The 27,830-nt window shown below is 60.0% G+C and overlaps 2 protein-coding genes across 7 annotated transcripts; both read left to right on the top strand.

Moving 5' to 3' along the window:
- The first annotated feature begins 1,602 nt into the window (after positions 1 to 1,602).
- On the top strand, positions 1,603 to 20,897 carry LOC309807433 (aldehyde dehydrogenase family 3 member B1). Of its 5 annotated transcripts, none has more exons than XM_082626999.1 (10): positions 1,657 to 3,264; positions 8,324 to 8,486; positions 12,016 to 12,126; positions 12,239 to 12,359; positions 12,655 to 12,740; positions 13,237 to 13,318; positions 15,425 to 15,811; positions 16,516 to 16,682; positions 18,237 to 18,336; positions 20,267 to 20,897. In XM_082626999.1, exons 1-10 carry the CDS (start codon positions 3,116 to 3,118, stop codon positions 20,455 to 20,457), a joined length of 1,557 nt encoding a protein of 518 aa, XP_082483125.1. In that variant the 5' UTR covers positions 1,657 to 3,115; the 3' UTR covers positions 20,458 to 20,897. The 5 variants fall into 5 exon arrangements, with proteins under 5 accessions (XP_082483126.1, XP_082483125.1, XP_082483129.1 ...); XM_082627003.1 differs by lacking the exon at positions 1,657 to 3,264 and adding an exon at positions 4,272 to 4,369; XM_082627000.1 differs by lacking the exons at positions 16,516 to 16,682; positions 18,237 to 18,336; positions 20,267 to 20,897 and adding an exon at positions 16,193 to 16,501 and having other exon boundaries at positions 1,603 to 3,264.
- Positions 20,898 to 22,338: 1,441 nt separating this feature from the next.
- NDUFS8 (NADH:ubiquinone oxidoreductase core subunit S8) lies at positions 22,339 to 26,523 on the top strand. 2 transcript variants are annotated; one of them, XM_082627005.1, is made up of 7 exons: positions 22,339 to 22,441; positions 23,419 to 23,476; positions 23,566 to 23,616; positions 24,192 to 24,281; positions 24,376 to 24,548; positions 26,121 to 26,249; positions 26,335 to 26,523. In XM_082627005.1, the coding sequence occupies exons 2-7, from the start codon at positions 23,419 to 23,421 to the stop codon at positions 26,464 to 26,466; spliced, it is 633 nt and encodes a 210-aa protein (XP_082483131.1). In that variant the 5' UTR covers positions 22,339 to 22,441; the 3' UTR covers positions 26,467 to 26,523. The 2 variants fall into 2 exon arrangements, with proteins under 2 accessions (XP_082483131.1, XP_082483130.1); XM_082627004.1 differs by lacking the exon at positions 22,339 to 22,441 and adding an exon at positions 22,486 to 23,158.
- Positions 26,524 to 27,830: the final 1,307 nt, after the last annotated feature.

Below are 27,830 nucleotides of genomic sequence, written 5' to 3'. Positions count from 1 at the left end.
GAACTCACAGGCTGTTCATCTCTCACCAGGAGGGACCCCCAAGACGAAATCAAGTGGAGTGTGTTTTATGAACCAGCCAGAAAGCAAAGAGAAGGTAGGAGGGGAGCAGAGACACTGCTACAGGAAGTGGGTGGTCTGCCCATACCAGTGGGTCCCCCTGGCCTCCCCTGTGCTGAGCCCCACTGACAGCTACTTCTTTTTTCTTTTTTTCTTTTTTTCGGCCGCGCTACAGAATGTGGGATCTTAGTTCCCTGACCAGGGATCAAACTCGCGCCCCCCTGCAGTGGAAGCTTGGAGTCAACCACTGGACTGCCAGGGAAGTCTCTGGCAGCTACTTCTTAGATGTTGGCTTTCTGCAATATTGCTTACTTTCTGTGGGGTCTTGGTCCATGCCTAAAAAAGAGGTTACTGTACCATTTAGGGCCCTAAAATGAGTTAATTAAGTCCTTGGAGTCCTTGTTACATGTGGACTCCTTCTGTGATGTTGGTAACTTTTAATTTTGAATTGCATTATTAAAATCAATTCATTTTAGAACATTTGTTGGGGGGGGGTGGGTCCTGGTAGCTTGTTTCCAAACCTGACATTATGGCATCCAGTGGTTAATGACACTGTCCTAATCTTATTAAAAGCGAAAAGGAAATATATTTACATCTAAATTTTAAATATCGATTAATTTTTAAAAACACTGACATGAAGAATGCAAATTCAAATGTCCCAAGCTGAGTGAGGAGTAATTTCGGTCTTGTTAGCTTTTGACACAGTGACCCTGGATGAATTTGAGAAGCAGGCGCTTTCAGGCTCTGGGGTCCTAGAATCTGCTAACGCTCAGGAACTCTGTCAATTACCAAGAAAAACATCTCCAGATCAGTCCAGACTGGGGTTTGGATGTGACTGGCAAACTGTTCCTGGAGAGACAAATACTTGAGCAACAGGCTTCCTGGTTAGGCTCGGCCAGTGGGAGGTTCTGGGTTTGGGAGGAGGAGAGAGCAAGGGCATAACTAGGGCGGGGATGGGGGAGCACGTGGACAGTGGCTTGACTCCTCCAGGGTCCCAGTGTCCACAGAGCAGTCCTTCCATGGTCTAGCTTTCCCTGGCTGACCTTGACCCTCTGGGGTCTGGTGACACCACTTCCTGCCTTTGACCTTTCCAGGCTCCCTCACCAACCCAATTCCCTGTACTAAACCTTCCCTACTCAAAAGACCTAGGTTGGTTTCTGTTCACTAAACCCTGACTTATAAATCCCCTTGTTTCCAGAAAGAATTTTCCATGGCTTAAGAAGCTGCTGTCAGGGAGCCTTCAGACTTCCTTTGAGGCTGTCCTAGAGGGGACCCAGATAAACACAGCCCATGTGACCTGCAGGGCAGAGAAGGAGCAAGGTCAGCGGCCCCTCCCACCCCATCCAGACCTCAAGCACTCCCTGTCACATCTACCCTCACTGTTGTCAAATGGTTTTCTCTATACTAGGTTCTATTTTTGTTCTCACTATAAAAATAATAGATGTTCCTTGCAGAAAAGCAAACAGGAGAGATACATATTGCTCCTGGTTTGAACACCCTGAGACAGCTCCGAGGGTCTTATGAAGTGTCACCCCTGCATTGTATCCAAAGTAGCACGCAGAGTCCACTGCTGATTCATCTAACACCACTTCCCCGGCAGGGAGGCAAATCTTTACCATTTTTGTTTTTTGTTTTTTATAAATTTATTTAGTTTATTTATTTTTGGCTACGTTGGGTCTTCGTTGCTGCACGCGGGCTTTCTCTAGTTGTGGCGAGCAGGGGCTACTCTTCATTGCGGTGCGCGGGCTTCTCATTGTGGTGGCTTCTCTTGTTGTGGAGCACAGGCTCTAGACGCGCGGGCTTCAGCAGTTGGGGCATGCAGACTCAGTAGTTGTGGCTTGCGGGCTCGTTGCTCTGTGACATGTGGGGTCTTCCCGGACCAGGGATCGAACCTGTGTCCCCTGCATTGGCAGGCGGATTCTTGACCACTGTGCCACCAGGGAAGCCCTAATCTTTACCATTTTTTAAACTAAAAATCATGGGGTTGATGGTCGTCACAAGCTGTCAGGAGGTCCCTGAGCTGGGATGTGCCAAAGACCCTGCCCAGCTCCTGGCACAGCAAGTGTCCAGGAGAGATGCTGCTTTTGGCTGAGACTCCTGGGAGTGGGGGTAACCCCCACCCAGCTCCTAAGCAAGAGTTCAGGGCACCCTGGAGACGCTGCGGGCTGGGGACTTGGGGCTGGCTAGGTTAGAATCCCCACCTGTCCCTCTCCTGTGTGGCCCCAGCCCGACACCCGCCCCACCGGCTGACCTGGGACCTCGGCAGAGCCTGCCACCCGCCGGAGCTGGTTCTAAGAGTGGCTCTTAGTGGTACCCCCCGCAACATCCCCCATTTATCCCGAGCTCCCTGCGACAAGGATGTCACCCCTAGGTATCACGGAGCCCTTGGAGCTGCCTTTTTTTTTTTTTTTTCAAATTAATTAATTTGGCTGCGTCTGTTCTTGGTTGCAGCACACGAGCTCTTTGCGGCGCACAGGCTTCTCTCTAGTTGTGGCACGTGGGCTTAGTCGCCCCACGGCGTGTGGGATCTTAGTTCCCTGACTGGGAATCGAACCCTCGCCCCCTGCATTGGAAGGCAGATTCTTAACCACTGGACCACCAGGGAAGTCCTGCTCCTGGAGCTCTGAGGATCAACAAGAGGCATCCAAGCCAGAAAGGGGAGAGGGCCGGTCCCTGTCCCTCCCCAAGGGGCACTGCCCCCCCACTGCCTCCCACTGCCTGGGAGCTTCACTCCCAGACCAGGTTAGGACCCCTGTGTCAGGAGGACAGGCCTCTTTGGGGACCTCCCAGGCTGAATTCATGACAAGTTTGGGGTAACCCCTGCAGGAGGTATCCCCGGTCAGGGAGGGGCCCCTCAGGATCCTGCAATACCCCTTCCACCCACCAGTACCTCCCCAGGTGGGTCCCTGATTTGCTGTGTGGCCTTAGATCAGTGGCTGCCCCTCTCTGGACCTGGTTCCTGGCTGACCGCTGCCAGGCTCAGCTCCAGTCCAGCCCCGCCTGACACTGGCTCTGCCTCTGCCTGGCTCAGCTCCAGACAGCAGGGCAGGGCTGTCACATGCTGAGCCACGTGACAGGCAGAGGCTGGGGTTCCATCCCACGCAGAGGACGGGGCCCCTGCAGCCCCTTACCCCAGTCCCAAACGGCTGAAGCCTCCAGGGGCTACCAGAGCAGGTGTGGGCCGGGAGACCTCTCCCGCCCTCCCAGGTAGGCAGGGGCAGCGGGGAGGGTGGGGGCAGTGAGGAGCATCTCCTAGGTGCCCAGTCGGCCCAGAGGCCCTGGGCCAGCATCCCAGGCAAGACCTAGGGCACCAAGGTGGAAAGGCTGCAGCGGGCCCAGGGCGACAGGCACGGGGCGATAGCACAAAGGACAGTCCTGTCCCCCTACCCGTAACCTAATCGCCTGCCTGTCTGACACCAGCACCTGCCAGGGGATCCTCCCCCTTTGTGCTGGCTCTGACGGGTGTGCCCGGGGTGGGGGCGGGGTGAGGCTGAGGGGCAGGGACACAGGAACCTCATGGCGACACTTATGATGGCTCACCTAGAGGGCAGAGGGTGGTGCTCTTTCCCAGGAGGCAGGAGGGGACAGCAAGGGGTGGACCCAGCCCCCGCTCTGGAGCAACAACCTTCTCATATGGGTCCCAGCCTGCCACTCACACCCTGGGCCCTCTCTCTGGACTTCCATTTCCTCATTGTAAAATGTCAGGTTGCAGGGTGACAGGTGCTGTGAGCGGGGTGCCGGATGAGGTGGTGATGTTGGACACAGACGCACAGAGGGCAGGGAAGCCTGCAGCAGGCCTGGGCCCTGGGATTGGATTTCTGGACTCCAGCTGTCTTTGGATCTGACCTCTTCATTTTGCAGATGGGAAACTGAGGCTCAGAGGGGCTGGCGGGGGGTGTGTGGGGGTGTGGGGAGCAGGGCTTTCCCTGCTACTCCAGGCCACGGCCCGCACCCCACACCGTAATTCCTGGGTCCACTACTCCGGACTCATCCTCCATCCTTCCCATCAGGGGTCGAGATGGAGCCCTCAGCTCAGAGCTCCCTGGAGACCTACTGTGTGGCCCTGGCCTGGTGCTGGCCTTCTCTGCGCCCTGGCTCCTTCTCTGTGGTCCAGGAAAGGATCTAGAGGCCCCTGAGGGAAGTGATGGGGAAATCTCAGCCTGCAGCCTCCAGCCAGCCCAAAGTCAAAGTCAGGCAGGAGGCCAGGACAGCCCCACCCCAGGGGCTGGCCGAGCCTTGGACATTTCGTAATGGAGGGCAGCTGGATAGAGCAGGGCCAACCAGGAGGAAGAGCAGCTTGGCACTGCCTCAGGTACGGAGTTCTGCAGAGGCTGGGGATATAGCAGCGAGCAGTCAGGGCCAGAGACCCACTGGCAGGTTGGCTTGGGCACTCTGGGTTGCCGCCAGTCCTGGCAAGCCTGGCCACTCACGGCCACGCACAGGGACTAGCTTTGTCTTCTCGGAGCTTCTCTGCTCGCCTGAGGAGAAAGGGGAACGGGGAAGGGAGTTCCCTTTGCCCCAGCCTAAGAGAGCAAAGAGAGAGGCCAAGAGTCCCCGAGGCCAGGCAGCACCCTTACTTTGTCTGAGCTGGACTGGCGCCCCTCCTCTCCCTGGAGTTACCAAGGGAGCCAAGAGTCCCCGCTCTGAACCAGCCACCCCAGGAAGGAATGCACCCCTGTCTCTGGGGGGGTGGTCAAGCATCCATTTGGCAACACATTTCCTGGGCAACTGCCACGCATGCCTGCTGCTAGGGTGGGCTATGCAGCGAGCGGTTCTGAGCGATCTTGTTCTTGGGAATGGGCTCTGCCAGGGTCCAGGAAGGAGAGACTTTGCCAGCATCAGGCAGCCGGTGGCACAGCCTCTCCGTGCAGTGGGGCAGGGGTTAGCTTGGCCCACGGCCAAGGGTTGGTCCCCAGCCCCCCACACCCGCCATGGAAGGGAGGGGGCTGCTCCCCAGAGTTTGGGAGACCTTGTAAAAATCCAGGTTAAGGCTACACGGGGCAGAGAGGGGAGATCAGATTGGAGACCCTAGGGTACTGGGACCTGCAGAGCCTTCGAGGCAGCCCCGTGCCGTCCACCTTCTGACAGGCTGATGGGGGTCCCCTGGGCCCTCAGGCCACCACGTTCACCGCTGTCACTCTTGCCAGCCCCGCATCCCTGCCCCCACCTGGGTCTCAAGTTGATGTCCTCGCCTCCCTGGTGCCCACACTGGGCCAAGGTCTCCTCGGGTTCCCACCCCAGGGTCTCCTCCCCGAGACCCCCCAGCACAGCTGTCCTTTGCCATCTGAATAACCGTCGTTCAGGGCTGTCCTCACTGAGCACTCACGGGGCTCGGCCCTGCACCAAGCACTTCACAGCACTCTGGGGTACCTACAAGACACCATCCCCATTGCACAGATGGGAAGAGTGAGCCACAGAGAGGCCAAGCCACCTGCCCAAGGTCTCCTAGCTAATAAACAGAGTTGCTGGGATTTGCACCCAGGTCCTCAGGCCCCCAACACGTCATACGGAGGGTGCTCTTAGAAGGCATGTGGTATAGACAGGGAAACCGAGGCAGACAGGATGAGAGGGTGGGCAGAGGTGGGGGCTGGGAGGTAGCTCATCGGCAGGACCAGCCAGGGCCCAGGGACGGGGCTCGGGCAGCAGCTGTTTCTTGATGATGATCTGGAGGCAGCAGAGCTGAGTGCCCGCCTTGTCACCGTCCTCGGCACCACATGACCTGGGCCTCAGCTTCCTACAGGGGTGCCGCCCAAAAGCCATGCTGCACTCGCATCAGGCACCCGCGCTGGCACGGTGCCTGGCACAGTCAGTGCTTAGTCACTATTCTGATTATTATTGTCATAGAATCCCCAGGCTCATGGCCTTGAGGGAAGGTGGCTGGCCCTGGGGCCCGGGGACCCAGGCCCATCCCTTGTCACGTCAAGTGACTTAGCAACTCCCAGGGAGGTGGGCTTAGGGCCCCCAGACCACCCGATGAAGGAACCCCCTCATTTGTGTGTCCACAGTGGCTGCTCAGCTCCCTTGTGAGGTCACGGGCCCGGGGTCCCCCCAAGCCCAAGGCAGCCTTGCACATCTGCTTACCTGGGTTGAGTCCAGTTCCCTGCCCTGCAGCAGTCACCCCTTGGGGCCTCGGTCCTGACCAAACTGCAGTATGGTGTGAGCTGGCCTCAGTGTTGCCAGGAGAGGCTGCTGGAATGTTCCAACCAGACCTCCACCCCCGCAGAGCTCCCCACCCCACACTGTACTCAGAGTTGCACTATTCAAGTGACGTGCCTTACATTTTTGTGGGTTCTGCAGACTCTTAGGAAAGTGCAAAGAACCTTGCGGAGGCAGGAGAGGGGCGGGTGTGGTTTGCCCTCAGCATCCATCAGCAGAAGTCTGAAGGTGAGAGAGGATGGGGGGAAGGAAGAGGCATAAATATTTGTTGAGTACTTGGTAGCAATAACCACAGCTGACCATTATTAAGCTCTTACCATGCACACAATGGCTGGTGCTTCATGTGGTGGAACGGTAGCATCCCCTTTTTACAGGCATGGAAACTGAGGCAGGGAGAAGATGAGTGACTTGCCCAAGGTCACACAGCCAGAGAGGCGGGGGTCAGGGTTTGAGCTCAGGTGGCGGCTTTAGGGGTCAGCAAGTCTCTTGGCTCTTGGGTCTCTGGCCAGTATGCCTTCCTCCCTGGAGGAGGGTTGGAGCTGGGGACAAACCTGGAGTGAGAGGGGCTCTGATGATGTTCCTGTTCTGCTACAGTCACCCTCTCTAGGGGATGTGGTGCCTGCCCTGTGCCCGAGACGACTGCCCCGTTTCTCCTGATCAGAGTAGGAGGACTGTGGGGTCAGTTTGGCCCCCATCATGCCTATGGGGACAGCGTAGGGCTCCAGCAGGCTCTCAGCACAGAGTGCCCATCAGGGCAGGCCATCCTGTTGGCTGGAACAGCTCATGGAGTCCTCCAGAAAACTTAGGGCCGTGGTGGCAGTGCTCACTTAACAATAGCTGGCAACCCTGAGGGCACTGACGCCCTGTCCTGGGCTTAGAACTGGCCAGCATGGTCTCATCCTTGATAAACACCCATCAGGTGGTAGGTGGAAGGGTGACCTTAACAGATGAGGAGATTGGGGCACAAAGCCCCAAATGATAAGTTAAGTAGGCAAAGAGGGGTCCTGCTGCCCAGTCCAGTGGGAGGGGTAAGAGAGGGATGGGGAGGTGGGGCAGGGAGATGGACAGAAGGAAACCAGGTATTTATCACAAGGTATGACACAGTGCGCTGGGGAGCAGAACCAAGGGCCCACTGTGAGAACGTGTAAGGGAGTAATCATGGTGGGCTGCCTGAAGGAGGCACTAGCCAAGCAGAGACCAGAAGAGAAGTGAGTCAGAGGGAGAAGGAGGAAAGGGTCCCCACTGGTCCTTGGCACCAGGCTGAGGACTAAGTGCATCAGAGAGCTCCTCTGATGAGCTTCAAGTAAGCAGGCGGGCACCCGGGGGAATGTCAGAGCCCCTACCCTGCCTGCCAGCCCTGGCTGATGACAGCATGGAGACCTGACTGCCTCCTCACCCCTCACCCCTCAGCATTCCCTGCTTCTCCAACACTGTGGCCGATGGGGCTGGGATGGGCAGCAGGGCCTCTGGGAGGTGGGGTTCTTCTTTCCCCGTCTTGCTGCGGAGCTGGGGCACAGGGAGAAGAGTCCTGTCACCCAGCCCTCTGAGCCACCACCAGCCAGCCTGGCCACCCTGGGCAGGGCCCCCAGGCTGGGGACAGTGGGAACAGAGCATTCTGTGTTGGGAATGTCCCAAGTGGTGGTTGGTGGACTCTGCCTCTAGTTACCAAACTTCCCCTGGTTACTCCACTCAGACCTGCTGGGGTTAGGGCTACCCGTCTCCAGGAGGGGCACCAGAGTAGGGTGGGGGCCATGGCTCAGGACTAATTTCCGTGTGGCAGGAAGAAGCGTGACCCCCTGGCTCCCTGCTCACTCTTAGGGGCCACGGAGTAGCTGTCCCCAAGCCCACACCCAGTCCCGTGACTGCCTCGGGGTCCAGAGCCCTCCTGCCTACTGGTCAAGAGGTGTGGTCTGTAGCTCTGTCAGTGGGTGTCCAAGTGTGCCCCTTGCGTGTGTGTTTGTGTGTGTGTATGTGTAGGTGGGGCAGCCCTGGTCCCTGGGCTTACGTGTGAGTCCCCATGGGGGTGCCCGTGGGCCCACGTGGGTGCAGCAGGGGCGGTGGAGGGCGCCTGGAGGTGGGGTGCCCCGGCCCACGCTGCCCCGCCCGGCAGGATGGACCCCTTCACGGACACGCTGCAGCGGCTGCGGGAGACCTTCAGCTCGGGGCGCACGCGGCCGGCCGAGTTCCGGGCTGCCCAGCTGAAGGGCCTGAGCCGCTTCCTGCAAGAGAACAAGGAGCTTCTGCAGGAGGCGCTGGCGCAGGACCTGCACAAGGTGGGTTGGGGGTGGACAGGCAGGGGTGGGAGGAGGAGGGCAGTGGTGGGGAGGCTGAGACAGGGGAGATGGGGACAGCTGCCTCCTCCATGAAGGGGGAACTAAAAGCCGTCAAACCCCACCTCTTTTCCTGTGCCGTAACCCGCTCTTCTGCATTCACCCATTCGTTCATTTCTTCATTCACTCCACTACTATGTTTTTCTTTTTTTTGGTCGTGCAGTGCAGCTTGCGGGATGTTAGTTCCCCGACCAGGGATTGAACCCGTGCCCTCAGCAGTGAAAGCGCAGAGGCCTAACCACTGGACCGCCAGGGAATTCCCCCACTCCACTACTATTTATTGAACACTTACTATGGGCCAGGTACTGTTGTAGGCTCTGGGGATACAACAAATAAAACAAAGTCCCTGTGTCCAGGGAGCTGGCCTCCTGGGGAGAGACACAGCTAGACAGTAAATAAATACACAGCATGTTGGATGGTAATGAATGCCATGGAGAGACACTCCCAGGGTGAAGGGGGTGAGAGAGGGCCAGGGTCAGGGTGCTGTTTTGTATGTGGGGGTCAGGGAAGGTTTCTCTGAGACAATGGCATTTGAAGGAGGAGGGGGAAGGACCCACGTGGACAAGGGGGGAAACAGCAGAGGGCACAGCATGTGCAAAGGCCCTGAGGCAGGAGGTGCTTGGTGTGTTTGTGTTTGAGGAGCAGCAAGGAGGCCAGAGTGGCTGAAGGGGAGTGGAAGAGGCAGAGGTATGCAAGGGATGAGGTCCAGGGAGCTGGGTCACACCACTAAGGCCGCATGTGGAGGACTTCTGCTTCACTAGGTACCGTGGGCATCATGGCCTCTGTCCAAACCCTGGAGGCCTGGGGGCTCAGCCCCTCCCATCTCCAGCAGCAGCCACAGCAGGACCTCAAGAAATACACTTCCTTGTAGGTAGCCTTCCACCGTCTCAGCCAGCAGGGCCCACCCGTGTGGCTGCCGCTGCCCTAGGACTACGGTCCAGGGGCTTCTTCTCTGGACAAAATGTCCCTTGAGCTTGCCACAAAGGCCACGGTGCCCAAGCTCACCCCTGACGCCCCACTGGCCCCTCACCACCTGTAAACTCTCCAGGGCTGTGACTCTTTACCAGCTGGTAAGGTGCTGTTTTGATACTTAACACCCAGGACGGGCCCATGGTGCATATTGGCTGCCGGCCAGCCCCTGTGGTCACCACTTGTCCCCAGGGGGCTGCAGCAGTCCCACACTGGCTCATGCTGAGCGCTGAGCTCATCTTCTCCCCAAACCTCCTGAGCCCACGAGCAGAATCCTGGGGTCATCCCTTTCTGCCCTCCTGCCTCCCCTGCCCTTCCGGTGGGCCTGCTGGCTCCACCCAGGTCATGAAAGAGACGCCAGCACTGGCAGGCCTGGGAGGCCGTCTGCAGCCTCCTTGGGCCCCACCTGATTTGCAGGCACCCAGCCAGGTGTCCAGAGCAGTCACAGACTTCGAGACTAGTATCTCGTGGCACCTGGGGTCATGGATCAGGGCACCCCCGTTCACGGGGGCAGCAAAAGCTGGCCACAAAGACTTGTCCTGAGGACGTGGCCTCCTAGTGACACCTACTCCCTTTCTCAGGGTCCTCAAACCTTCAATTTATCACCACGCTCCAGGACTGTAGCCAGGTGAGACCCGGGCTCCCTCATCAGCCATTTCTGGAATCATCCACTACCCCATTTATGAAACCAGGGCACCGGGTCGTACTCTCCTTGGCTCTCTGACACCCAAGGGGCCTGGCTTTGCCTCCCTGTGGGGAGTGTCCATTCACTGGACCTCACACCCCCTACCCTGGCATGTTGGGCTCCCTGGGGACTGACACCCCGCTGAGCCTCTGCCCTGCGCACCAGCTGGCCTGGCCTGGCCACCTCCGTGAGACCTGACCCGATGGTCTGTCTGGTCCCTGTTCTCCCTATGGCTCAGATTTCACCTCCTGCCTGCAACCCTCAAGGCTCCAGGAGCCCGCGCCCCACAAAGGGAGCAGCAGCGCAGAAAATCCAATCTGGACCCTGCCTCTGGTCTGGTCCCTCCCTCTGGGCTCAGCCAGCCCTGTCCCCCACCCTCCCAGCAGGCAGCATCTGCCCTGTCTGACCTGCACAAATCCTCCCATTTAACCCCCAACAGCCCTTCCAGGTAGAGGTGGTCACAACCAGTCACCCACAGTCACCCCCAGAGGAGACTCAGAGAGGGCATGTTCTTGCCTAAGGGCACAGAACCCTGGCTCAAAACAGCCTACGCTTCCAAACTCCTGGCATTCAGCAGGGTCCACATCATCCCTTAAACAGGCCCAAACCTCAGTCAGGTCACAGGAGAGAGACCTCGCTGGGCAGGAGTGTGGGCTGTGGACACAGACATAGTAGAAGGCATGTCTGAAGCAGGCTCAGCTCCTAGAAGCGCTGGTGGGAGTGACTTCTCCCCCCAAGGTCCCTGTACCCTCCCCCTCCCCCCAAGGCTCAGCTCTGGCACTCCTGGGCCCATCGCCCTCTCCTCTGACAGGAAGGAACTTGCACCATAATGGCTGAGTCTCAGGCATCAGGACAGCCTGACTCTTGTGTCCTAGGCCATGGCCCTCCAGCTGTCTGCAGCCCACAGGCTGGGTCCCTCCTCCCTCGTGGGGGTGGGGCAGGCATGCCAGGCGGCAGAGATCAGGACAAAAGCCCTATTGATTTTCTCCTTTTTCTGACTCCTGCCCTTGAAATCTGCCCTGGCCCCTGGGCTGTGGGAACTGATGGCAGAGACACCTGTCCCCAGTGACCAGTCCCCAGTGACCCAGAGACACCTGTCCCCAGTGTTCCCTGCAGACTGACATCCACACAACAGGCCACAGAGGGCCACACAGACAGTCCTGTTCAAACTTAAGTTAGATCCTGTCCCTGCTCTGCTTAACAGTCCTCACCCCAGCTGCCTGGACTCATCACCTCACCCACTCTTCTCCCTGCTAATCAGGAACATAGCAAGCCTGAACCCGCCCCAGGGCCTTTGCACAGGACATACCATCTGTCTGGAATATTCTGCCTCCAGGTATCCATGGGCTCCTTCCCTCCCTTTCCTCACTGCTCAAATGTCACCCCATCCCAGAGGCTGGCACTGACCATCTTATATAAAATAGAGCAAAGCCACACACACATACACGCGCACATGCACTCACACACACGCACACACACTCCAGCAGTCTCTATCCCTCTTATCCTGTTTCATCCTCCCATTGCGCTTGTCACGTCCTAATGGAGTAGTCAGCGTTCTCATCATCACGTCGACCGTCCTCCCTACAGTGTCAGCTCCATGGGGCAGGTTTTCTGTTTCAGTCACCGCTGCATCCCCAGCACAGAAACAGCACCCATGCACTGTAACCATTCAGTGAACATGGAGTGAATGAATGAATGAATGCGTGAATAAGACAGGCCGTGCCTGGGGAGGCTTTGCCCACCCCAGGGCTCTGGCCACCTGTGGATCCTGGGTACCCTGGCCCAAGCCCTGCTCTTGCCCCTCCCCCTCCCCTGCAGTCAGCCTTCGAGTCAGAGGTGTCTGAAATCAGCATCAGCCAGAACGAGGTTAACTTGGCCCTTAGGAACCTGCGGGCCTGGATGAAGGATGAGAAAGTGCCCAAGAACCTGGTGAGTGACCCTGGGCGTCAGGGCTGCAGGCAGCCTCTCTGGGTGGCAGGTGGGGCTGAGGGGCTGGGGTCTTGGCACCTCACCGTTCACCATCACTCTGGCCCCTACCCAGGCCACACAGCTGGACTCGGCCTTCATCCGAAAGGAGCCCTTCGGCCTGGTGCTCATCATCGCCCCCTGGAACTATCCTCTGAACCTGAGCCTAGAGCCCCTGGTGGGTGCCCTCGCAGCAGGTAAGAGGGAACCACCACCCTCTCCCTCCATCCCCCGCCCATCCCCCCAGCCTCACAGCCGCCCACAGAGCCAGGGAGGAGGGGGGAGCTGGCACCAGGTGGCTAAGAAGGCCTGGTTCCCATCTGGCCCACCATCCCCAGGCTGTGTGGCCTTGGGGCCGGCAGGGCACCTCTCTGAGCCATATTCTTCACCTGAAGGTGGAGTGAGCCAGCACCTGCCCTGCAGGTGTGAGGACTGAATGGAGACGGGGAGTGGCTACAACTGGCCCCCTCCTCTCCCCGCCCCGCCCCTCAGGGAACTGCGTGGTGCTGAAGCCCTCGGAAATCAGCAGGAGCACTGAGAAGGTCCTGGCCGAGGTGCTGCCCCGATACCTGGACCAGGTGAGCAGGGCCAGGTACAGACCAAGCAGCTACCCTGGGGCTGAGCAGGGCTGAGCAGGCCCCGCTGGGCCGGGCAGCCCTTGGCGTGGCTCCTCAGACAGGACCTGAGCTCCAGCCTCACTCCTGCCTCCTCTGGGTTGTGTGGCCTTGGCCAGGTCACCGCCCCTCTCAGCCTGTTTCCCTCTGAGTGAAACAGAGGGGTGGGGCCTGTCCCCTGGGGGTCCCTGTCTGTCTCTGTTCAGCCCTGCTGGCCCAGCCCCAGCCTCAGTCCCAACCCCCAGCCTGCCAGGCCCCAACCTTACACCTGTTGGGCTGGGAATGCCTGTGCCCAGTGCCCCTGGGGAGCTCCCCGCACCCCGCTCCCCCCGACCCAGCCCACCTGGAGCCCGGGCACCAGGCAAGGGGGGGAGCCGTCCCAGGCAGGCAGGCAGGCAGGTGCCCTCTGGGCTCTCAGGCTGGGGTCCCACAGGGAGCCCTCCGCCCGTCTGCCTTGCAGAGCTGCTTTGCCGTGGTGCTGGGTGGGCCCCAGGAGACCGGGCAGCTACTGGAGCACAAGTTCGACTACATCTTCTTCACAGGTGGGGAGCCAGTTTGGGGTTGTGCAGGATGGGAGAGGTGAGAGGCCTGAGCCCAGCCCCACCCTTAAGGGTCTTATCCCCAACTCTGAGAGAGGCTACAAGGGACAGGAGCAGACAGCCAGCCAGGGAGGATGCAGACTGGGGCAAGTGCTGGGTGGTGCCCTAGGCCCCAGGACGAGCTTGCTCCACTCTCCCTGAGCAGGCTGGGGAGCAGCCTCGGACCCCTGGGGACCCTTGGGAGAGATGGGCCCCATCCCGGAAACAGGCCTCTCCACCACTCACAATCTCACACATCACAGCATCTGCCCTTGCTGAGCTCCCGCTGTGCCAGGCACTTATTCCTGAGCCCACGGCCCTTCTGGAGGGCTGGATAGATGAGGGTTTGGGGGCTCGGGTGACAAAAAGATGCAGTGCCCACTGCACTAGCCAGGATTGGGGCAGGCTGTATTTTGCTCCCAGAGGTCACCTGCCATCACCCTGACATGTGCCCATGTGGTCCAGACACCACCTAGCTTCAAGTGACCAGGATGGAGTTACCAGAAGAGATGAAAGGGTGGAGGATACAGACAAGGCGAGGCCCTGGGGGAGGGAGGAGCGGACCCGCCTCCTGTGTGGCACACCTTGTCCCCATCAGAGCAGGGGACGCGCCATCTCTGCCTTTCTCCTCCCCAGACCCTGCCACGAGCCCAGGACAAGGCCTGCCCCCCGCCACCTTAACAGACAGGGAGGGCGACTGTGGGAGCAGAGAGGCCAGGGTCCTCAGCTGTTCCTACAGATTCCCAGGGGGCGGAAGCACCAGGAGAAGGAAGCCGGGGTGGCGGGGGGCGCCTGACCACCCTCCACCATCACAGCCCGAAGCTCAGTGGACTCTGGGCCCTGGCCCCCCAGGACCCAGGGTGCAGAGGCAAGGCAGGCTGACCCCCGGAGGCCAGCTTCCACGCCAGGTCCCTGAGGCAGTCTGTGCAGAGGCCGATGGACCGCCAGAAGCTACTCCGCCATAAGCTCCTGACTTCTCCAGGCCTCAGTTTCCTTATTGGTATGATAGGGGCCATCCCCAAGTCACAGGCCTGTCTTAAGGACAAATGAATGCATGAAAGCCCTTGTCACAGCACGTGGCCTGGGCAGCATCCACTCACTCACTCACTCAGTGAATGTTTACTGAGAGCGCAGACGGGCACCACGAGGCCTTGGGATAAAGCAGGGCTAGGAAGGCAAAGCCTCCTACATTGTCATGGAGCCCGTGCAAAGGTGATTAGGGTGGAGGTGGGGAATTCAGCTGTGGGCGTGGTCAGGACGGCCGGAGAGACAAGGAGGTGTTTGAACAAAGACAGGAGGACCTAAGGGAGGAGGTGTGGTAGGGGGAGGCCCCTGGGGCCAGCTCAGCGGACACGGGGGCCCGGATGGGGGGGAACGAGGTCAGGGAAGTGGGAGGAAGTGAGACCAGAGAGGTGACTGGGCCCTGGGCTCCCTCGGGCCGCTGTGGCTGGCGAGAAAGGCCAGGGTCATCACGACAGAAATGGCAGCGTGGGACCCTGGGCCAGGCATGGGCAAGAGTGTGTCGAGGCCTGGGGGCGCTGTCAGGAGTGTTTGGGGGGTGGCTGAGTGGAAGAGGGGACTGTGAGACCCAGGACACCAACCCAGAGGAGAGGTGGGGACGTAGGGGAACGGGGGTGGGGCAGACAGTGGGTGTGGAGGGCTCCACGGCTGCCAGATTAGGTCAGGGAGGGGAGACCCAAATGTGGACAGCTGGGATCAGAAGCAGGGAGACGGGGGCTCCTGGGTGTCTACCTGGGCAGGTCAGGAGAGGGAGCTGGGCCTGGCTTGTAGCTGTGGGCAGAGCTCCTGGGGAACTTCCACTGTGTGGGGCTGGTGGGGGAGGGGGGAGGAAGGGGAGGGGGGACGACCTGAAAAAGGTCCCAGTGCAGCAGCAACTGACAAGGAAAAGCCAGGTGAGGGCGACTCTCCCCCGCACCCCCCTCCACTCTACTGCCTCTCCAGGGAGCCGCAGGGCAGGGAGTGAGCCCCCTTGAGGGGTCCCAGCCTTGGGCTGAGGCCATCCCGCCTGGCCCAAGTGACCGAGAGCCACTCTGGTGCCTTCCACCCCAGGGAGCCCCCAAGTCGGCAAGATTGTCATGGCTGCTGCCGCCAAGCACCTGACACCCGTCACGCTGGAGCTGGGGGGCAAGAACCCCTGCTACGTGGACGACAACTGCGACCCCCAGACCGTGGCCAACCGCGTGGCCTTCTTCCGCTATTTCAACTGCGGCCAGACCTGCGTGGCCCCCGACTATATCCTGTGCAGCCCCGAAATGCAGGCTCGACTGCTGCCCGCCCTGCAGAGTGCCATCACCCGTTTCTATGGCGAAGACCCCCAGAGCTCCCCAGACCTGGGCCGCATCATCAGTGAGAAGAATTTCCAGCGGCTCCGGGGCCTGCTGAGCTGTGGCCGCGTGGCCATCGGGGGCCAGAGTGATGAAAGCGATCGCTACATCGGTGAGTCCCGCCCTCCCTGCCACAGTGCCCCACTCCCAGCCCACCCCAGCTAAGGCCCCTCCACACTGGGGGCCACAGCTGGGCCCCGAGTCTGGGCCCAGCCTGTAACCTCGGGCCCTGAGGCTCCCCGACCCCACTGCTAGAGCCCAGCCTGGTCCACGGTTCTGGTGCCATGATTCTGTGACACTAGTGTTCCGCGTTGCCGTGTCTGAGCCTGTGACACCACGACTCGGCACTCTGGCCCAGGCTCTGGATTCTCCAAGCTCAGACCCCAGATTTCTAGGGCTCAGGTTCCAAACTTCAGCCCCAAGATCTGCTGCTCCACGGGGCCATGACCCCAGGTCCTATGAGCCCACGATTCCTGGTTCTGAATTTCAACAGCCCGTCCTGCGCACCCGCTATGCTGTGAACAAAGCAGCCCTAGTCTCCTGGGCCGAACGGCTCAGAGGGTGATGCTGCTCCCCAGCAGGCTGGGACCTGGGACCTCAGATCCGGTCACCCTCTGACTGTAAGACCAAGGCTGAGGGGCTCTCTGGGCCCCATGGGCTCCAGTCGGGCTGGGGAGCCCCTCAAGGGCACTTCCCGGGGGCTGTGGGGAGATCACCTTCCCCAGAACGTCCCTGAGCCTGGAGCCCTGGGTTCCTGGGCCCTGCCTGCCCGAGGCCCCACCCCTGGGGGCTGAGCCGTGCCCTGTGCCCGGGCAGCCCCCACGGTGCTGGTGGATGTGCAGGAGACGGAGCCGGTGATGCAGGAGGAGATCTTCGGGCCCATCCTGCCCATCATGAACGTGAGGAGCCTGGACGAGGCCATCGAGTTCATCCGCCGTCGGGAGAAGCCCCTGGCCCTGTACACCTTCTCCAACAGCAGCCAGGTGGGGCTGGACAGAGGTGGGGGCCGGTGGCAGCAGTGGAGGGGGGAGTGAGGTCAGCAGAGGGTGAGGTGGCACCAGGACCAGAGTGGACCAAGGGGCCTGGCGGGAGGGGCGGGCGTCCTGGCCCCTCGGGGACAGTCTTAGGAGCTCTGGGACGGTGGCACTGTCTTGGCTCTGTCCCTCTCCTTTCTCCTCGGGGCAGCAGGGCCTCCCCCTGCCCTCCAATCTAGGCCACATTCTCCTGGGCCTGTAGTGGGCGGCTCCCCAGGGTCTTCTCTAGGGTCCAGTGTTCCCTCTAGGTCAGCCCCGCCTCCATTCTTCTGCATCATCATGGCCTGGTGGCGGCAGCGTCCCCTTTCTCTGCCTGGCTCATGGAAGGCACACACGACATGGGGTGGCACGACTGGGGGAGGATGAATGACCAGGACATGCAGGCCCGAGAATGAGCCCTGGTCCCCTGCCCCTCCCTGGGATTTCTCTCAGTGGGATTTCTGAGTCGGCGGATGGGGGTCCACTCCACTGACCAGCAGGCAAGTCCCGACCTAGCTGTTACCTGAGGGTCACACGTTGCAACTAACTATAGCCAAGTTTTCGTGCAACTACTGTTTAGTGTCCACTAATCATTCCCCCCCTTCTTCTTCTTTTTTATAAATTTATTTATTTATTTTTGCTGCATTGGGTCTTCGTTCCTGCGCGCGGGCTTTTCTCAGTTGCGGCGAACGGGGGCTACTCTTCGTTGCAGTGCGTGGGCTTCTCACTGCGGTGGCTTCTCCTGTTTCGGAGCACGGGCTCTAGGCGCACGGGCTTCAGTAGTTGTGGCAGTGGGCCTAGTAGTTGTGGCTCGCGGGCTCTAGAGCGCAGGCTCAGTAGTTGTGGGCTTAGTTGCTCCACAGCATGTGGGATCTTCCCAGACCAGGGCTTGAACCCCTGTCCCCTGCATTGGCAGGCGGATTCTTAACCACTGCGCCACCAGGGAAGTACCCCCCCTACCCCACCCCACTGCCCTCATTCTTCAGATACACCTACAGACTGAAGAGGAAGGGCCTTCATTAAGTCAAGCAAGGGTCAAGTTCATGTTTCCAAAACCCAAACCTCAATGTCCTCCCTGTGCTGCACACAGGCCCCCTGCTGCGTCCCTGCCCCTACCCCACCCCTGGCCTCCCCACCTGCCCTTCACTCTGCCTGGGGGGCCCTCCTACTCATCTCTGCCCCGCCTTGAGACTCAGCAGGCACCTCACATCCCTCCCGGAACACCTCCCTGACTGCCCGCCCCTCACCCTGCACCCTCCACGTCCCCAGGAGGATGCTGGGTTTCCCGCCTCCCCATCAGGCCTGAGTCTGTGTCCACAGTCAGCTGCATGGGCCACAAGCAAGGGATGCTCAAGAAACACGTCTCCAGTTGCGGATGGGTGGCAGGCTGCTCCACAGCCACCGCCTCCCGCTCTCATGGTGGCCTTAGACCCTGCAGTGGGTCCCAGGGCCCTGAGGGGGCCGGACAGAGCCCCCGTGGCCCCGGCAGCTCCGCCACCAGCCTCATAGCTGCTTCTCTCCCAGGTGGTCAAGCGGGTACTGGCCCAGACCAGCAGTGGGGGCTTCTGTGGGAACGACGGCTTCATGCACATGACTGTCGCCAGCCTGCCCTTCGGAGGAGTGGGTACGTGCCGGCAGAGCCATGCCATCTCTTACCATCAGCTCTCAGCCTGCTCCCCTCTGCAGAGCCTGAGGTGGAACCTTCCATACCTGTCTCTGCATTTACATATGTAGGTGGACCCACAGATACACAGTTTAGGTTTTTTTAAGCATCACTGTGATTGCTAGGGCTTAGCACACGCAGGGCGGCCTCGGGCGTTCTCTTTACTCCACCGTGAGGCTACATGCTGCTCCTTTAACCCCTCCTGTGTCCCCTCTGTCCGATGCTCGGCATGTCGCACAGGAGACAGGGGCTCCTGCCGGCTCCTGCCCTCCACCAAGCCCAAGCAGCCCCCAGTACCGCTGTGAAGTCGGCCTCTGAGGCTGGTCCCAGCAAGCCTGACGGCTGTGTGATGTGAGGCCACCACTTCCCCTCTCTGAGCCCACCTCCTCCTCAGGGGACGAGAGGGCTAGAGGCTTGCGGTCCCGCCACCTGCCCACACCTGCACTAGAGTAAATGACCAGCAGGTCCTGGCGGGCTGCCCTCGTGGGCCTGGACCCTCCCTGGGGAGCGGCGGGTGTCACAGGAGCACACGGCAGGCTGAGATCGATGCTGTGGTGGTGGAGGTCCAGGGCTGCGCACCGCTGCTGTCCCCGCTTCTGGAAACCTCTTCCCCAGCACCCCCTCCTCAGGGAAGCGTGGGGCTCCGTCTGCAGGTGAATCTGACCCTGCTGCTCCCCTGACAAAGCCTTCTACAGCTCCCAGGCCCTCAGACGGAGCCAGGGCTCTGACTCAGCTTCCTGAGGCCGCCCTTCCTGGTCTGGCCATGGAGTCCTGCTCCCGCCCCCTTCCCCGCTTCCCTGGTTGCTGCCCCGACACACAGAGCTCTGCCCAAGCCCCAACACACCACGGTCACCCACCTCCAAGGCTCCCTGAGTTGTCCCCGAGCTTGGGCCCCTCTAGACCCACACATCCACTATATCTGGTCAACACCATATCCCTCAGGCCCCACTCACTCAAGGAAGCCCTCCCGGATTACCCCTGATTCCACCAGGCTGGGTCCCCTGGACTTCCCACTGCCGGGTCCTTGACTGCCTCCCTACCTGGACATTGTGGCTCATAACAACACAGCACTTACTGTATCTATGGGTCTGAACACTTGCCCAATCCCCGCAACTCTAGGAGGTGGGTGCCACTGTCATCCCATGTCACAGAGGAAACCAAGGCGAAGTCACTTGCTTAAGGTGACATGGCTACTTCAGAGCTGGGATTCAACCCTGGGCAGCTGCCCCGGAATCCACTTTTTTTTTTTTTTGCTTTATAACAAATTTAATCAGTTATACATATACATATGTTTCCATATCCCCTCCCTTTTGCGTCTCCCTCCCACCCTCCCTATCCCACCCCTCCAGGCCACTTTTTTTTTTTTTACTTTCCATCTTTCCTCTCTTTTTTTCTGATTGAAAATGTTGATTTACAATGTTGTGTTAGTTTCAGGTGTACAGCAGTGATTCAGTTATATATATATACACGCTCTTCTTTTCAGATTCTTCTCCATTATAGGTTATTACAAGATATTGAATATAGTTCCCTGTGCTATACAGCAGGTCCTTGTTTGTCTATTTTATATAGAGTAGTGTGTGTCTGTTAATCCCAAATTCCCAATACATCCCCCACCCCCCCAGAATCCACTCTTGACCGCTGTCTACCCATCATGCCCCAGCACCTGGTGTCCCCAATATTTATTTGAGTGGGTTCTGGGGCCAGGCTCAGGGCTAAGCCCTTTACCCACAGCATCTCATGATTAGCCTGCTTTACAGCTGGGGAAACCAAGGCTCGGGGGGTGAAGTAGCCCACCCCAGTCATACTGTGTGACTGGCAGAGCCCAGGTCTGTCTGATGCTCCTCGGCTGGCCACTGGGGGCCTGACTGCTGTGTTCCCTGTCACCGTACAGGCGCCAGTGGGATGGGCAGCTACCACGGCAAGTTCTCCTTTGACACCTTCTCTCACCACCGCGCCTGCCTGCTGCGCCGCCCTGGGCTGGAGAAGGTCTACACTCTCCGCTACCCACCCCACACTCCACGCAACCTGAGGGTCCTGCTCACAGCCATGGAGACCCGCAGCTGCAGCTGCACCCTGCTCTGAGCCACTCTACGCACAGGGGCTCCGAGCGTCCCTCCCAGCTCACGTCTACGAGTCCTCCGCTGCCGTGGCCACGGCCCAGACTAGTGCTTGCCCTCCTCCCGCCTGGGGCTTCTCTTTTCAGGCCCTCAGCTGCCCCCCAGCCAGGATGGGCCAAGGTTTGGGAGCATCAGAAACAGTGCAGTAACCTGCCCTCCCGCTCCCACGCTGGCCAGCCACCTGTGTTCCGGGAGACGAGGGCAGATGTGGGCACCTCTCAGGACAGAAGGTGCCCTTTCTGTGGAGGGTACAGAAGGGGTCCTGGCATCCGGCCCATGACACACTGCGGGCCTGCTGTGACCTGGGTCGTCCCTGCCCTCTCTGAGCCTGGTTCCCTATCTGTTGGTGACCTGGGTCGTCCCTGCCCTCTCTGAGCCTGGTTCCCTATCTGTCGCACAGAGGAGGTGATTAACACCTCCTGAGATCATCGTGAGGATTAAATTTTGGAGCTTAATTGCTGACTCCAGGCTCCAGGCGTCCTGTCTCCTCATTTGGGAGGGGGGAGGCTGCTTCCCTCTACTCTCTCCGCACCTCTCCCTCCAGGTCAGGTTGATGAGATGCCCACAGTAGGATCTCCCTTCCCTTCACCTCAGGGCTCTTAGGAGCTCTGAACTAGCTCCTGTCCCCCAAGTGGCTGGCCCTGGGCACCTTCCCCTCACCATGTCCCACACTGGACTCATCCCCTTCCCTGACCTGCTCATCCTCCTGGGCCCCCATGACATGGAGTGATCCCCCATCACTCAGCCACAAAGCCAGACTCCCCGGCCTCCTGCTAGACACTCCCTTCTCACCTCCCAAGTCCCATCTTTGCGCAATTCTTGATGATTCTATAAAATACCGCAGACTTCCCCAATCCACACACTAATCGCTGTGCCCCGGGACATCCATCACCTACCCTCTTCCCCCGGGGCCCAGCCCTTCTCCTCAGAGATCTTCCCAAAGCCCATTGGACCATACTAGCCCTCAGCCTGAACCCCTTCAGTGGTTCCCCTGGCTCACAAGTCTGGACCCATAACAATCCTTGGGAGGCTCTGCACAGCCCTGTGCACGACCCCCCACCACCACCACCGCCAACCCATCCTTGTCCTCTTCTAACGCACTGGATGTGTCCTCCTTCTCTGATGGACCTCCGCACAGAAGCTGGGCATGCTCTCTGGCCCTTCTGGTTCTGCTCGACTCCTCCTTGAGCTCTGCTTGGATATCATCTCCTCCAGGAAGCCCTCCCTGACCACCTTCCACTCCCCCCAACACACAGGCGGCCTCAGGGGCTTTCTCAGTGTCCGCAGCCTCCGGGGTCCCTCTGCTACACAATTCACTGGGAGGAAACACGGGTTTGGGGGCTGTTGAGGGACGGAGCTCCCGGGTCATACAGATCCAGGAGTGGTTCAGGCGGCCGCACTTCGCAGATCTAAGGTTTGGGCCAAGTTACTACACAAGTCCGTGCCTCCGTTTCCCCATCTGTAAAGCGAAAATAATCGTTCCTCCCCACAGGGCTGCCGGGAGGATTAAATGAAGACGCCAGGATGAAGGTTTAGCATAGAGTAGGCATGGTTCCCGCGCGGAATCACCACAGGCTACGATTCTCATCACTGTTACCACACACGCGCTGCCGAAGCCGAGCGGATGTCCTCCGGCCCAGGGTGCCGGGTCCGACAGGAGAAGCAACCTTAAACCACGCCTCGGATGTCCCGCCTCCAAGAGCTCGGGAGTCCCGGCTCACTAACTTCTCGCACCCAACCCGGCGGCGCTCTACACCACTTCAAGCGCCTGCCTGCTCCCCTAGCCAATCGGAGAAAAGCTTTTTTCGATCCCGCCTCTTTCGGCTGCGCCACCAGACAATCAGACCACACCATGAAGAGTCCGCGCCCAATGGCAGCATCCCAGAATGTAGGCTCCGCCTCTCGACGGACAGGTCCCTCGGCACTGGAAGGGGAGGCAGCGATTCAAGGTGGGTGTTCCGGGCTGGGTGTTCGGGGCTCAGCTGTTAAGACCCAGCCTGGGCAGCGTGGCATCGGGGTCGAGTGTGCGGCCCCCGTTGGCTCCGCCGGCTCCGCGCCCGGGCTTTATCTCGGCCCCCTCAGGACCCGCGGCCTCTGTGTCCTTGAGCGTGCAGCGGGCGGGAAACCGGCACCCTCGGGGCGCATATGCACCTCCTGCGCGCGTCGGGTCAGAGGTCATGAGGAAGGTCGGGGAAGAAGCCGGGTTGGGCGCCTGGCACTGAAGTCCCCGGTCAAAAGAAATGGTCCCACTAGAGGTCACAGGTCACGAGAGGGGCACTTTTGGGCTCCGGCTAAGTGCCAGGCTCTGGGCTAAACCCTTGGCATCTTCGAGCCCCCTCCATTCTCGTGACCTCCTATTTCACAAGTGAGAAAACCCAAGGTCACTTGGCCGGCTGGGAGACAGTTCCAGAAGGGCCTTGATGCTGGGGAGAGGAATTTGATCTTGAGGGTTATTTAAGCCTTTAAAAGGTTCAGCAGGCGGGGGCTGGGGGTGTAAAGGGAGGGGTCTGGGCTGGGTTCACATCCTGGTCCCACCCCCTCAGTGTGTGACTTTGGGCAAGTCACTTAACACGACTGAGCTGTGGCTTCTCATCTGTGCCTCCCTCTGAGGTCCTTATGTGGACAGAATGACAGTGCGCTTGACCCCTAGCACAGTGCCTGGCACGGTGAGCTCTGAATAAATGCCGGTGGCAGTTGGCAGTGTTAACCTGGGTCAGGTTGGAGGCCGGGAGGGGCTGCACCTGGGAACAGGAAGCCCGTCTGTGCCTCTGACAGGAATGGGGGTGAGCAGGGACAAGCTGACACAGTGGCACTGGGGTCGAGGGTAAAGGCTCCTGCAATGCTAGGGTTCCCGGGGGTGGGGGTGGGGGTGGGGAACCATGCCTGTCTGAGATCCACCTGTGCCTCACTGTCTTCTTGCCCACAGATGCGCTGCCTGACCACGCCCATGCTGCTTCGTGCCCTGGCCCAGGCCGCACGTGCAGGTAGGACCAAGGGAGCCTTTCCTGGGTGTGAGGGGCCCAGCCTCCTAGCATGAGGTCGCATCTGCACAGCATAACCCCTGTCCTTGCAGGGCATCCCAGTGGCCGGAGCCTCCACAGAAGCACAGTGGCAGCCACCTACAGTGAGTCCCGGGGCACCTCAAGCCTCAGGCTTTCTGATTATGGTCCTGCCGGAGGCAGGGGAGAAGGCCTGGGTTCTGGTCCTGGCTTTGCTGGGGGCTCGCCGTCTCGGAGCCTCAGTTTCCACTCTGTAAAAAGAGGATGGTGATCAAGATTGAATATGATTCTTGGGGGCAGGGTCTGTCATTGCAGGGGGTGGAGGGCTTTCCATGTGGCTACACTGTATGATCTCAGACCTTCCCCGTGTGGGACAAGGAGGAAGCTGCCAATTGTGAGCCCTGGGAGCTGTGCCTCTTCATCAGGACCCCAGCACCCAAGCCCCTTCCAACCCCCATCAACTCCTGGCTTGGTTGGCCACACAGGCACAGGGAGAAGCAGGCGAGGACTGCCCAGGGCCTGAGGCTGGCCTCAAGGGTGCTCACTGAGGCGGGGGAGGTTTGGTGAATGAACAAACCCCCTGGGGGGCCCAGCTGTTGCACCTAGAAGGAGGCCAGGCGTCATCTCCCTGAGCTGGAGTCCTTGGGGAGGGCCTGTGTGAGGCCTCCTGCCACGGCCTCTCTGCCTGCCTCCCCTGCAGAATATGTGAACATGCGAGAGCCCTCAATGGACATGAAGTCGGTGACCGACCGGGCAGCTCAGACCCTGCTGTGGACCGAGCTCATCCGAGGTGGGCCCTGGGGGGAGGGGGGAGGCCGGCTGGTTGGGGGCACAGATGTGTTAGGGAGGAGGGCCCCCTCCCACCGTGCCTGTGCTGCCCCCAGGCCTGGGCATGACCCTGAGCTACCTGTTCCGAGAGCCAGCCACCATCAACTACCCATTTGAGAAGGGCCCACTGAGCCCACGCTTCCGTGGCGAGCATGCGCTGCGCCGGTACCCATCCGGGGAGGAGCGCTGCATCGCTTGCAAGCTCTGCGAGGCCGTCTGCCCAGCCCAGGTGAGCCCCTGACCCCAACTGACCGCCCCCCGGCCCCTGCCACTGGGAGAGGGAGGCCACAGCCTGCTGCAGAGAGAGTGAAGTGGGCAGCCCTGGGCCCGAACTCTGGCCCCCCTGCCAGGTGGGTGTCCCCAGAAAGTCCCTTTCCCGCTCTGAGCCACTTCCCCCCGTGAATGGGAGCTGACTCAGAGGCAGTGAGTCAGGGGAGGGAAACTTCCAGCCCTGAGCAGGCCACCTGACACATGTGGGTCCTGCCCTTGCGGGTCTGGTCGGGGGCGTGAAACCCAGGCCTCGAGCCACGAGGCGGCACCTGAGGGTCTCCACTTTTACCCGGATGCAGCAGCCATTTCAGGAGCGCTGCCTGTGTGCCCGCCACAGGACCGGACCCAGGGACACGTGTGCCGCAGCCAAGGCCTTCACTGCCCCCGGTTGCTGCTCCTTTGAGCCCCTGGCATCTGGTTCTGTTGGAGGTTCCCGCACGGACTGTTAGTGCAGAAACGCACAGACACAGCTGGGGCTCTTGGGCTGGTGGATGTGCCTGGCAGGAGCCCAGCAGGCTCAGGGGTCCTCACTGTCCACACAGCGACCCCCTCCCAGCGGCTGCTCCAGGCCACATCTCTGTGACTCGGGATGGCTCCTGTCCACAACCTGCCTCATTTCCTGGACCACTCCCAGGTCCTGCAGGCCACAGGTTGTGGCCTTGCTGTCCCCAGTCTAGCCACTGACCTGGAGCACATAGGAGAGCCCCCCAAAAATAATAACAGTGGTGGCATCCAGACAGTGAGTGCCGGCTGTGGACCAGGCACTGAGCCAAACTCATGACTCATCTCTGCAACAACTCTAGGAGGTAGAGATTATTACCCCCATTTTTATAGATGAGGAAACGGAGGCACAAAGAGATGAGGCTAATAGCCAAAGGTCCCACTGGAGTGGTGGGCATTACACTCCTGGGGACATCTGAGGGCCTTTACCACATCCCTTTGAAGGTCCTCCCAGCTGTGGGAGGCCCCAGGCCACCCCTTCCCCCAGCTGGTGCAAGTGTGCGCCCAGGAAGTGAGAGTTAAGGACCTGTGTTTGAGTCTGGGCTCTGCCCCTCACTTACTGTGTGGCTTTGGGAAACCCCTCAACCTCTCTGAGCCTCACTTTTCTCATCCATTAAATGGGGATAACTAGATGTAATTGGGAAGGTTGTTCAACATACAGCCGACAGTAATGGGGCATTTTTTTACAGGGTGGGACCCCTTGGGGCTGCAAGTGCTATGGTGAACAAGGCAGGCAACGGCCCTCTCCTCGTGGGACTCACGTTCTCAGGCAGGAGGTGCTGGCAGTTAACAAACAAGAGAATGTGAGCTAGGGCAAGCGCTCGGAGGCCGACGTCACAGCCGCGCCGGGCGGCCTGTTAGGAGAGGGGTCAGGAAAGGTACACGCGGGCCGAGAGTGGATGACAGAGGGTCCGCTCTGTAGGCCCCGGGGGGCCAGTCCCAGGAGTGGGAATGAGCCGTGGCGGGGCCTGGATCCTGTGCCTGGGGCCAGCGTGGCTGGCAGGTGACAGTACCCTGTGCCACCCCCCAGGCCATCACCATTGAGGCTGAGCCTCGGGCCGATGGCAGCCGCCGGACCACACGCTACGACATCGACATGACCAAGTGTATCTACTGCGGCTTCTGCCAGGAGGCCTGCCCTGTGGACGCCATCGTTGAGGTGAGCGGGCCCCGCCCGGGGGGAGGCCGGGGCGGAAGCTCCTCGGAGGGGCCTGACGTGGCTGCGCCTGCTCCCCCGCTCGCAGGGCCCCAACTTCGAGTTCTCCACGGAGACGCACGAGGAGCTGCTCTACAACAAGGAGAAGCTGCTCAACAACGGGGACAAGTGGGAGGCCGAGATCGCCGCCAACATCCAGGCCGACTACCTCTACCGGTGACCGGCCTGCCGGCTGGCCCGAGGTCCCCTTCTGCCCAATAAAAGAGCTCTGACCTCCCCACCGCCTCTGTCATCAGTCCGCCGTCCAGGCCAAGACCGTCCGCGGCCTGACCACGGCCTGTGGCTTCCTCCATTGAACCAGGTCCTCAGACAGAGTCGCCCTCCTGTGCGACTCTGTGGGACCTGCCAGGCCCTCCCCGTGGCTGGGCCCAGGCCCGTGGCAGCGTGTGGCCCACACATCTTCCTGGGCATATTCCCCAAGGCTCCGCAGGCTGGAGGTTAGCCCAGGTCCACTGTTCCCATAATCCTGTGTGCCCAAGGGGTGGGGCTGGGGCCTGTCCTCTCCTGAGGGCCACCCACAGCTGAGACCCTAAGGACCTAGAGCCTCTCCCAAGGCCGCAGGCAGAAATACCTCAAGAGCAGGAACTTGGAAAGGCCAGGGCATCCTTGTTGGGAGGCAGGGAAAGCCTGCTCTGGGTGGGGTGACAGTCACGAGGGGGTGACCCAGGCCCTGCTGCCTGTGAGCTGGCTCTGCCTCTCCTCTAGCCACATCCGCTTTTCTCTCCAGGTTCCCCAGACTAGGCTGCTGGCTTGGCTTCTGCTGCTCAGGACTTCCTGCTTTGCAGTCCCAGCCAAGTGATGTGGTTCCTTCCAGGGCCACACGCAAGCCCAGTGGCAGTAGAGTAGCCAAAAACAGCCCCCTCTAACTTGGTGCTAAGAGGTGTGAGAGGATTTCAATTCGTTCTCAGCAGTGAGGAAACTGGCTCAGAGGGGCAAAGTGTCTTGCTCAGGGTCACACAGCACGCATCTGATGAAAAAACGAATTCAGGCCTGAGAGATCTCGGAGTTCCCTTGCTCCATTATTTCCAAAAGTGCTTTTTACAAAACACTGATCTCCCAAGATGCTTCTTGGAAGGGTGTTCTGTGGACCCGTAAGTGTGGGAAATGCCCCAAGTGCCCCTCCCCTCTGGGGAGGCACTGCATGATAGCACGTTCAAGGCTCTGAGAAGGCCTGCAGCAAAGAAACCCAGATTATCCAGCTCATTACCAGGGAGCCCCTCTTCTCAGATCCCCTGCTGACACCTGGACCTACTTACCAGGCCAGGATGGGCCATCTCCTGATGCAGAAGTGGCCCAGGACTTGTGTGGGCCCCACCACTGGCCAAGGTTTTGGGGCCCTTTGAACCCACAAAATGGCACAGAGGTGAGAAGTGCAGGACCAGGAAGGAAGACGAGCCCGGGGAGTGTCCACGAGTCCAGCACCGCTAGTCCGGCTGTCTGCTGGGGCAGGAGCTCTCCAAAAACAAGGCCGGTTGTAAAAGGCAGGCTTGAAAATCCTAAATCGCCTCTAGTTTTGCTTTTCCC

The sequence above is a fragment of the Mesoplodon mirus genome, assembly GCF_964341445.2.
Source record: "Mesoplodon mirus genome assembly, chromosome: 7".
NCBI classification, from domain to species: domain Eukaryota; kingdom Metazoa; phylum Chordata; class Mammalia; order Artiodactyla; family Ziphiidae; genus Mesoplodon; species Mesoplodon mirus.
This window is presented reverse-complemented; position numbering and strand designations above follow the sequence as displayed.

Coding starts and splice junctions, on each gene's coding strand:
- LOC309807433 (XM_082626999.1), top strand. CDS start 3,116: ATGCTGAGCCACGTGACAGGCAGAGGCTGGGGTTCCATCCCACGCAGA. Junction 3,265..8,323: donor GACCTCTCCCGCCCTCCCAG/GTAGGCAGGGGC, acceptor CCCGCCCGGCAG/GATGGACCCCTTCACGGACA. Junction 12,741..13,236: donor TGCCCCGATACCTGGACCAG/GTGAGCAGGGCC, acceptor TCTGCCTTGCAG/AGCTGCTTTGCCGTGGTGCT.
- NDUFS8 (XM_082627004.1), top strand. CDS start 23,120: ATGACAGTGCGCTTGACCCCTAGCACAGTGCCTGGCACG. Junction 23,617..24,191: donor CACAGTGGCAGCCACCTACA/GTGAGTCCCGGG, acceptor CCTCCCCTGCAG/AATATGTGAACATGCGAGAG. Junction 24,282..24,375: donor GTGGACCGAGCTCATCCGAG/GTGGGCCCTGGG, acceptor TGCTGCCCCCAG/GCCTGGGCATGACCCTGAGC.